Source organism: Filicampus tigris, chromosome 12 (assembly GCF_054856515.1).
Source record: "Filicampus tigris isolate MCC_2025a chromosome 12, RoL_Ftig_1.0, whole genome shotgun sequence".
Classification (NCBI taxonomy): Eukaryota; Metazoa; Chordata; class Actinopteri; order Syngnathiformes; family Syngnathidae; genus Filicampus; species Filicampus tigris.
Genome location: NC_141228.1, coordinates 17,047,630 through 17,057,646, shown reverse-complemented (window position 1 = coordinate 17,057,646; position 10,017 = coordinate 17,047,630). Strand labels below are relative to the sequence as shown.

General features: G+C 42.8%; 2 protein-coding genes across 2 annotated transcripts; both read right to left on the bottom strand.

Annotated features, from left to right (window-relative positions):
- Positions 1 to 90: 90 nt before the first annotated feature.
- Positions 91 to 3,056, bottom strand: LOC147138773 (uncharacterized). Its single transcript, XM_086047554.1, has 2 exons — positions 2,744 to 3,056; positions 91 to 1,986 (listed from the first exon to the last, which is right to left on the bottom strand). The coding sequence occupies exons 1-2, from the start codon at positions 2,931 to 2,933 to the stop codon at positions 1,148 to 1,150; spliced, it is 1,029 nt and encodes a 342-aa protein (XP_085903680.1). The 5' UTR covers positions 2,934 to 3,056; the 3' UTR covers positions 91 to 1,147.
- Positions 3,057 to 3,577: 521 nt separating this feature from the next.
- LOC147138772 (uncharacterized) lies at positions 3,578 to 9,798 on the bottom strand. The gene is made up of 3 exons (XM_086046708.1): positions 9,517 to 9,798; positions 6,515 to 7,765; positions 3,578 to 5,330 (listed from the first exon to the last, which is right to left on the bottom strand). The coding sequence occupies exons 1-3, from the start codon at positions 9,707 to 9,709 to the stop codon at positions 4,411 to 4,413; spliced, it is 2,364 nt and encodes a 787-aa protein (XP_085902834.1). The 5' UTR covers positions 9,710 to 9,798; the 3' UTR covers positions 3,578 to 4,410.
- Positions 9,799 to 10,017: the final 219 nt, after the last annotated feature.

Sequence of the window (10,017 nt, the reverse complement as noted above, 5' to 3'; positions counted from 1 at the left end):
GCAATATTTCAGCAGTATGAAATACAAATATCTTGTTACATTTATTTTTACATTTTCTTACTGCTGTGTATTTAAAAAAACACATTTAATTGAGAAAGTCGTTTATTTGAGAAAATGCCACAGAAAATGAATACAATTCCAACACCATTGAAGACAAAAATTAAGATTTGTAATTCACACCAAACACAATGACAATGATGTGATTATTACATTAAGATTGTTGCAATGTATTTTATAAGAAACATGTCTCAAAAATGTCCTTGAATGTATCCATTTGATCAAACTTCCTAAACCAAAAGTAATAAAGATCAAACATCTCTCTTATCTGATGCCCAATCAACAAACAGGAGAATAACATCATGAAAAAAATAGATGCTCACTCCTACAGCACCCTTGAGTGCTTTCGTAACCAACAGACTTAAACCATTTGCACTCTGTGGCCATCCACGCTTCCTTAACAATTCCGCAATGTTTTTGAGGTTCAGTTGAAAATACAATATGGTCAACTGTCTGTGGAGCCACAAAAACAGATAAAGAGTCACCGTTTTTTCGTTGCAGTGTTGACAGACGTACGCTGCTCAATCGCTTGGTGCGTTGTGGGCCTAAACCGATCCAGAATCACTCAAAAAGGTCGTGCTCTGCCGTTCTCTTCAGTGACACTTGTGATTTCTGAAGCGTTCTTGACGAGCGAAGCGTTTGTCACACACTTCTTTTTGCTATTTGGGCCTATTGGAACCTAATTATAAGAAAAACTAAGCATCATCTTTTAGTTTTTTGTACTGTATTTTGCATACTGTATTTTGACTGTAGTATGTAATACTCTTCTGAGACCACAAGGTGGCAGTTGTAAGTGCCCACATATGTGTCCAAAACACCCTCAGGCTCGAGGAGAACATGCAAACTCCACACAGGGAGGCCCGAGTCGGGATGGAACCCACAACCTCTGAACTGTGAGGCGGACGTGCTAACCAGTCGACCACCGTGCCGCCCTCTCAGTTCCTATCGACCTCAAATAACACCATGGAGGACTCTGCTTTCATGACGGGATTCACGTCGTTTACAACATTTTCGGTTTGTCTTGCTCTTGTGAAGAACGCAGTCATTTTGCTCTGAGAGACAAAAGATTTTTAAAAAAAAATAAAAAAGCCTAGTGTCCATTTAGTTCTTGTTTCCGATGCACGTGATATTTGAGGGAGTCTTTACGAGTGAAGCGTTTGTGGCACACGTCGCAGCTGAAAGGCTTCTCGCCCGTGTGCGTCCTCATGTGTCTCTCCATATAAGCTTTTTTCGTGAACCCTTTGGCACAAAACAAACAAGGAATAGGCTCATTGCGAATACTGACTGCACTCACTGGGGTGGTCTTAGAGGTGGTCTTCTTGTATTGACTGGGGACCCTCTTGTGGCCTGTGTGTGTGCCCATGTGTCTCTTCAGGTGGTGGCTTCGGGTAAACGCGCGGCCGCACAAGGCGCACACGAAAGGCCTGACGGCCAAGTGAGTGCGGAGGTGTCTGGTCAGGTTCCTCCTGTTGGCGAAGGTTTTCTTGCACACGGGGCAGCTTAACTGCGCGCCGGCGGGACTGTTAGCGTGATGCGGCGCGTAGCCTCCGGAGTTCGCCAAAGGTACTCTGGGGGCATCGGTCTTGGAAGACACCTTGTCATCCACGTCTGATAGCAGAATAATTTGGTCAGATTCTGCGCAGTGCTCGCCATCAGTTTCACCTTGACTTAACTTCTCCACACTTTGACTGTGGTGAAATTGTGAGGACTGAGGTTCGTCCTTTTCACTCTTGAAATGAACATGAGTCAAAGGGAACGTGTTGACGCCAACCTCGGCTACCTCGTAGCCTGGAAGCTGCTCCACAACCTGAATGCTCTCCTCTTCCATTTTAATGAAGCTTTGGCTCTGAGGGCACTTCTCCTCCTCCTCCTCCTCCTGCTGCCACTCAGAGGGAGCAACTTCTGGACTCTCCACCAACTGCTGCATGTCTGCAAGCAAATACAGGCAGGATTGGAAAAGTGAAGATTTGAGCTCTCTCAAGTCAGATGATACTGCAGGTCCTCAACATGCCAAAAGTACAAGAATAAAGTAAAAGTCAGCCAAAACCATCAGCGTACAGGGCTGTAGTGAATATTTTAGAGGTGCAATGATTGATCATATAACTTGATAATTATTTTTGATGATCGATTAATGTTTTAGATCCCTTTTTTAATTAAACATTTTCCAAATCCATGGAATTTCATGTCTGCCTATTTTCCAACATGTTACAAACCAGACCAGTTTATGTTGGCGCATGTTCTACACCATAAATGTTAAATATTGTCCTGTTTTTGAATAAAGGGATGGAAATTTAAAAAATTGTATTTGATTCATCGAAAGATTAACTGATTATTGAAATAATTGTTAGTTGCAGCCCTGGAATAGGAATATAATATTCTACTAAGTATCCCTTAAATTAATCAGTTACATATTTTGCCTTGTTGTGAAAAGATGTATTGTATTGTACTGTACAGTACAATAATTCTCACATTCCAAGGTAGAATTGGCGTCTTTGACAGTGTAGTCTATAAAAAGGCAGGGCCTCGCCTGGTGAATGTGAGCATCAGCGTGAATCTGGTGTGTTGGAGGGGGACAACATAAAAAACATGCGCGATACCGGGCCCTCGAGGCCCGAAGTTTGAGACGTACGTTCTAAAGCCTCCAAATGACAAAAAAAAAATACTGAGTAGAAACATGTCAACAAACCTCCGTGAAAGCCACCACGAGACTTTAAAACGGCGTCTAGTAGTTCTCCTTGTCGCTCTTTCTCCTCTTTTGTTCGACGAAGTTCCTCCTCATACTCTAGTATCGTTCTCTCAAAAAGTTGATATATTCCCTCCACGGCAACGTTTAGTCGCTGCTTCATTAACTCTCTCAGCATTGTGATTTTACACATTTTGACACAATCACTCTAATTTGAACTAATTTAAAAGACTCCAAACAAGTTCGCTTTGACCAGCTTTATCCCATTAAAGGGGGGAACTATTCCTTTATCGTTAAATGAGTGTGAAGAGCAAGACAAGACAAAGAACTCGTGACGTCATTTCCGCGTTTTTCTTCTTCGCTCGGTCATTTGCAGTAGGCAATATCCAACGCGTTACATTGCTACCATCTTAGGGAGATCCGTGCTTTTTACCGATCTACGGCGATTTACGCACAACCTCGTCTAATTCTTTATCAGGTCACACAATTTATAGGATTAAGAAATTACAAAATGTATATATTGTATTTGTCAGGTGTGTCTAGTCCTTTGCGCGATTGCTGTCAGGTTTTTAATAATATTTTTCGCCTGATTTTTGTTATTCATTTTCATCAGACTGTTCAATTTTTTTGCCGTAGATTTTCTTTTATGATTTATCCTTTTTTTTTCGCTGTAACCCGAATTCGTGGACCACTGTCACTAACCCAGTAGGGAGGTCATGATTAGTTATTTACATGAATAGTTGTAGTCCACAAAACAAAACAAATAAATGAAAAAGAAAAAAAAAACAGTACCAACGGCAGTCAGGTGAGCATAAACGGAGAAGCCGGAGAACCCGGTTCATAATTCTTGTTGAATGTTTATTTCACCTTTACATATCCAGGTAATGCGACTGAGAACATCTCATTCGCAAAGCCGACTCGGCTGCAGACTAAAATAAAGCAAAATAAAAAATACATAAACTGTACAGTGTGATAAAGCGACATTATACATTTTACCATCACACATGGTGAATAAAAGGCTCATTAAAAACAGGAGCAGCAATCATGTACAGTAGGGATGTTCAATACCTTTTATAGACCAACACCAGAATATTCACTCTGAGTACTCAGCAATACTGAGTACCGATGCCTCTAGTGCATTTGATACATAAAATTTCATTTAACACAATGACAACAAATTGTGCAGACCTTTCTGAAGCAGATGAATTGCTCACTACTGCCAAGGAAGACTTACTCGATATGTTTCTTTTGCCTCAAGTATCAGTGGCTGGTATCGGCAGCTTCCACCTGATAACGCCGTATCGGCACTCGCTCATCCCCAATGTACGCGTATCCCTGACTAACTGTTTAAGCAATGATATTGGGATGAATGTGGCGAGTTCTATTTGTTCCAGAAGAGTGAGCAAAAACAGGGAAGGTTTAGGTAATGGAGAGTGTGGGTGGTGGTGTGCATGGTGAGCAGAGCTGGGCGATATCAGTGCCAGGACATTTTTGTAGAAAGTAAATTGAAAATGTTTTGTAAAACTGTATTGAAACACAACGATCATTACATTTTTAAGAAAATCTATCAAACATGTTTAGTAGCTATGATTATAATAAAAAGAATAAAGGTCATTTGGAAAAAAAAAAATTTTTTTTTTTACCTCAACTAGACAAACTGTGTGAGCTTGTTACAAAGTCACTTCCTCAGTGGTTGGCGGTCCTGCTTCTTCACTTACGCTTTTGCTGTCCCCAGGACATTTGTGTTTTTTAATCCTGTACTTAAAACAGAATCTTTGCAGACACACGCTGCACTGGTAAGGTTTTTCCCCGGTGTGTATTCTCATGTGCTTTGGGATATACGATTTGTCCATAAAAGTTTTCGCACAAACTGGACACCTAATCTGTTTTTTTTCCGAGTGTGACTTGATGCGTTTTTTCACCCGCTTCTTTGAACGGAGAGCTTTCTCAACCACATGCGCCGTCGTTTCTGACCGCGCAGGTTTCTCGTCTGCGTGCGCCGTCTTCTCGGACGGCGCAGATTTCTCATCGGCGTGTGTCGTTTTCTCCCACCCCACCCCCGATTTTCCGCCCGCATGTGTTGTCATGTGCTTTGTGAAATCGATTCTTTTGACAAAACTTTGACCACAAATTGGACAATTCCAGCCAGTGTGTATCATCGTGTGTCTGTTCAAATATTCCTTTAAACTGAATCTTTTGTCACAGAACGGGCATAAGTAAGGTTTCTCTCCGGTGTGTTGCGCCATGTGTCTTTTCAAACCGGCCCTCGACGCAAACGTTTTATTGCATTCAGAGCAGTGTCTGTTGTTGTCGGCGTTCAAAAAGTCTTCAATTTGTTTGTCGGTGTGCCGTCTTAGGTCTGAGTCAAGTTTCACTCCGGCCTGGGAAGCAGAGCCGCTAGCTTCCTGTTCCTTGAAGGAGAAAGCGAAATGTTTCTCCCTTTCGGAATCCGAGGAATCGTCCATGTCTGATATTGGCGCCTCCTCCGCAATCGTCCTCCCTTGAAGCTGCTCTCCATCCAGATTGCTGCGCCATGCTCCAGTCATGTAGGGGGGCTCGTCCCGATTTTCCACCGACACCTGCTGCTCGTCTGTACCAGGAGAGCAAAATATGATTTACAAACCGCATTTGTTTCATGAGACCAAATTCCTTGAAAGACACACACTAATCCTCAATTTTTGTAGGGTTCCCCCCAAAAAATGCATATGAGGTTCATGGAAGTCTTGCACGGGTGTCAATCCCAAGGCCCACAGGCCAAATCCAGCCCACATATACACTCACCACATGTAGATGTAATAACATGGAAATAAAAGCTGGAATTCTGAACTTTTGTCTCTTATTCATCTTTTGATCAGAAACCCAAATGACTTCAGCATACAACAAAAACAAAGGAATTGACCTCGCCGTTCCAATATTTTTGGAGGGGGCTGTAAATGACAGCAAATGTTTCTGTCGTGGAGTGGTCTTATTCACCGCCGCTTAGCCCTTTTGACGTCTTTTATGCTAAAGGAGAGGGTGTGGTCCATGAAAATCACAGAGGCAATATTTGATTGAACACAGACAGTGAATGGGCTAAAACTGACAGCAACGTGGAGTTATTGTATAGATCCTTGAAAGACATCAACCTTTGTGTCACATGTTGAAAATCCTATGGAAGGTGTTATTGGTAAGAATAAAATGTCATTCAAATGTTTTTTTTTTTTTTTTTTTTTTTAAAGGGAAGTCAACCCAAAGAAATTCTTTGTAATATGTTCTATGCGCCTTCACTAGTCCAAACATGGCATTCTGATGAATATTGCGTTTGTGGAATATCCACCTGTTTTCAGCCATCCCGGGGTGGCCATTTTGTCACTTCTGTCGACTGAAAATCATGGCGCAGCTTCAGAAGACAGGTGAGCTCAGGGCTCGGATAACAACCAATCATGGCTCAGCTTCAGAAAACAGGCAGGCCACGATTGGTCGTTATTCGAGCCCTGAGAAACTGTGATGTCATTTTTAGTCGACAGAAGTGACAAAATGGCCGCCCCCTGAGATGGCTAAAAACGGGTGGATTTTGCTGCTTGACTCATATTCCACAAACGCAATATTAATCAGAACGCCTTGTTTCAACCAGTGGGCCTGCCGGGAACACATTCCAGAAAAATATGTTTGGGTTGATTTCCCCTATAAATAAGCATTTATATATCGGGTAACATACAGTATACATTTATGCGGCCCAGTCCGTGTTTTGCCCAACCCTATTAGTGTTGCTATAATTGCGCCGTGTCATATCACCTTTCAACTTCTTTTTAGTCCTCAAAGCTTCTTCGGCGTCGTCGCTGTAATACGTGTCCGAAGAGTTCAGCATTGTGTTGCCCGTGTCTGGTTCCGAGCGCGGAGCGTCACCGTCTTCTGGCTCAGCTTTTGTCGCCGCTTGTCGACTTGCGTCGCTGCACTTCAAAGCCTTCTCGTCCACGTGTGACCTTAAGTGAGATATCAGTCGGCCTCGATCCCGGAAGCTTTTCCTACAAACTGAGCAGTGAAAAGGTTTCTGGCCGTAGTGTTGCTTCTCGTGTCTCAGCATGCTCTGCTTGAAGGAGAAACTTTGCCCGCAAACCGAACAAGCGAAAGGTTTCTCCCCGGTGTGTATGACCATGTGCGCGACCAAATACGCATTGGACAAACACTTTTTGCCGCACTGCAGGCATTCGTAGTTGCCGGAGTCGGAGTTCTTGTTGCTCTCGCATGGTTCTGTGCTGCGGTTGTTATCCGATAGTGGCGCTTGCGATGATCTTTGGGCGGCTCCCGTTGTTGCCGGCGCTTCCTCCCTTGTATGTTTACTCATGTGTCTCCTCACGTGATGCTTCAAGAAGAATCGTTTGTCACAGACGGGGCAAGCAAAGGGTTTGTCTCGCGCGTGGGTTTCCAGATGTTTTGTCAACCCTTTTTGGCTGTAAAAGGTTTTCTCACATCGGGAGCAGTCAAATTCAATGTCGGCGTCGGTCGCGCCGCGTTCGGAATTCTTATTCGTCTCCGAAGGTTCCGCTTGTGATCCTTTGCCATGTTTTTCCCCGTCTCTCTTCACAAAATGCTTCAAGGAGTATCTTTTATCAGAGCAAGCAGAAGGTTTGTCTCCGGTGTGTGTTACCGTGTGATTTTTCAAACCTTTTTGGCTGTTAAATGTTTTCTCACATTGAGAGCAGTGAAAATCCTTGTTGTCATTGTGATGCGTCATATTACCTTGACGGTCCTCATGAGTCCCTTGGTGGTCGTCATCGTCGTCATCACTGCGCTCAGCGCCAGAAGAGTCTGACGTTATGTCGTCTACATCCGACAACGGGGCAAAGAGGCTGTCCGGCTCCGATTGGAGATCCTCACAGTGTTGTCCACCCGCTTTGGGGTTGCTCTCCTCACTTGGACAGCGCCGCGATAGCTCGGGAAGCTTCTCCGCATTCTGACTGCTCCACGCGTCCTCCGCTTCCTTTTTAACGCTTGCCGCCTCCTGCTGCTCGGAGGGAACCTCTTGGCGACTCTGTTGCTGCACGGCTGCGCCGCACAAGGGAGGAGAAACGTGATTTAAAATGAAATTTGACTCAAACAGCCGGCCATTAAAGCGGGGTACAACAAATGGCAAATCTGAGCATTTGGCCTTCCTTTCCCATAAAGGCGTCTGATAGATTATTCTGCACGCCTCATTCTTTGCTTTTTTTTTTGTGTGCTATTGCTTTCATGTGGAAAGTAAACTAAACAAAAGGAGCGTCAGGACTTCTTTTTCCAATTATGAAGTTGTGAACACAAGTGAATGATTGATTAGAGCTTCAAGCCAAGGCGTTATTGATTACAAACCATCAACGATCTCACACTCAGGACATTTCCTGTCTTTTACGCACTTTTTCCTCTTGGCTCGGCGCTATCGCGCCATCTTTGTACATAGAGTAGAAGAGCTGCTAAATTAGGAACATTTTCATGCTAGATGCTATTCTTGTGTTAAAATTCTTACATGGTATGGCCCCACCTCTGCTCATCAACTTCTTAAACCCGAGGAGGCGGCAGACTAAGTCACCATTCCATTCCTCCCAATATACATAATGTTGACACTGACTGACAACTGGGCCGCTACACATTTCATAAATAAAGTTACAAAATAAAGTTTTTGCTCGGGGGGACGTAGTCAAATGTGAGTAAGAATCTGTCAGCTACTTTGAAGACGTGTTTATGTACTGAGAAAAAAATAAATAAATCACCTAATTTGGTGCGTACTAAATGATTTTCTTTGGCTGTCAAAAGTGGTTGCAAACTTGTGAATGACAGCCATATTGCTTTTGCTCATGCAGGCGTGATTTTAATCCGATAACCATCATTTATTGCATGTAGACGGGAATAATTGACACTCAATTGTACTGTACACTCAATTGGAATATATGTTTTTTGAGTTGTTTTATCCAATTATTGGGGAGATTTCTGCATTTAGAAGGTTCTAGTAACTTGGTGATTGATGATTTCTTTCAACAAAGTTTCAGCTGACATTTGTTTGTCTTTCCTGATTGACATCATAGAGCCTATCTAATTTCTTGTTGAGTGGTCAGCCTCTGTGTTTTGGAAACATTAGGCCATGAACTCATGTCCGTGAAAATCAGTTTATCAAGTACAATAGTTTGATCACTTGTTTGCATGGTTGTGGTCCTTTCCTAGAACTGCCATATTTGATCACTTTGGCTAATTTAAGATCAATGAATGCCAAACTAATGATGCACCATGGAAATGACCATTGGAATAGGCAGGTGAGGCGCAATAAACATCTGGCGGTTTTGTGTAAATAAATAACAGTTAAAGACTATATTTAGTTTTTCTTTTGTTTCAAAGTTGCTCTCATTTAAAATATTCAAAAATGAATAACATAACCATTTTTTAACCTAGAAATGTGATCGTGATGTCACTGCAAAGCTTATTCCTTGCTCTTTTCAGGAAAAAATAAGAATATTAAATGTGTTTGAGCATGTAAGCATATTTTTATTTTATTTTGCCAATAAACCTACAGTTGTAATAATGAGCACCCAAGAAGTACGGGTCCATTTGAAAAAGGTTGGTGAGTCCTGCTTTCAGACGACTACATTTGTCGTTCCTTCCAAACAGTTCATTTTGGCCCAGAGAACAAAAGAGAATCAACCAGTTTACCTTACAAGGCCAAGAAACACCATTGGTCACCCTCACACCCCCGTCCCGCGCCCATTCTTGTTTTCCTTCTTCAATAACATCATCACATATGTAGACAAAGTTACAATTAAAAAATGTCAAACCTTTGTGTAGTCGAACACGAAGGTCGGCAACAGTGGCAACTAGTTCTTGTTGTCGTCGTTCGTTCTCCTCTTTGTTTCGACAAAGTCTCTCCTCGTAGTCTGCTATAGTTTTCTCGAATAGTTCAAATATCTCTTCGGCAGCCACGTTCAGTCGCTCCTTCATTAATTCTCTCAACATTTTGTCTTTACACATGTTCACGCAATAATCGCGCTAGCTATTGCAATGCTAACCCTTGCGTGCACGTTCTCGTTCTTCTTCTTGCGCGTTTTACTTCTTCTCGTTTATAAGAGGGCGGCAGCTGCCGTTCAAGGTACATTACCGCCACCTACTGCGCTGGAGTGTGTGTCAGCAGAGGAGGGGGAGGGAGAGGGAGAGATGGAGAGGGGGAGAGGGATGGAGAGAGAGAGAGAGAGAGAGAGACTTTTTATCATCCTAATATTCGTTTCAACAATTGAGGCCAAACACATCCACGCAAATTATTGGCCACTACGCGACACAAT

Bases quoted from the DNA above. Each gene is read 5' to 3' on its own strand.
- LOC147138772 (XM_086046708.1), bottom strand. From the start codon at position 9,709: ATGTGTAAAGACAAAATGTTGAGAGAATTAATGAAGGAGCGACTGAAC. The intron at 7,766-9,516 runs GTTTGACATTTT...TGTGCGGCGCAG, and splicing joins TCGTGTTCGACTACACAAAG to CCGTGCAGCAACAGAGTCGC. The intron at 5,331-6,514 runs GTGATATGACAC...CTCCTGGTACAG, and splicing joins GACTAAAAAGAAGTTGAAAG to ACGAGCAGCAGGTGTCGGTG.
- LOC147138773 (XM_086047554.1), bottom strand. From the start codon at position 2,933: ATGTGTAAAATCACAATGCTGAGAGAGTTAATGAAGCAGCGACTAAAC. The intron at 1,987-2,743 runs GTTTGTTGACAT...ATTTGCTTGCAG, and splicing joins TCGTGGTGGCTTTCACGGAG to ACATGCAGCAGTTGGTGGAG.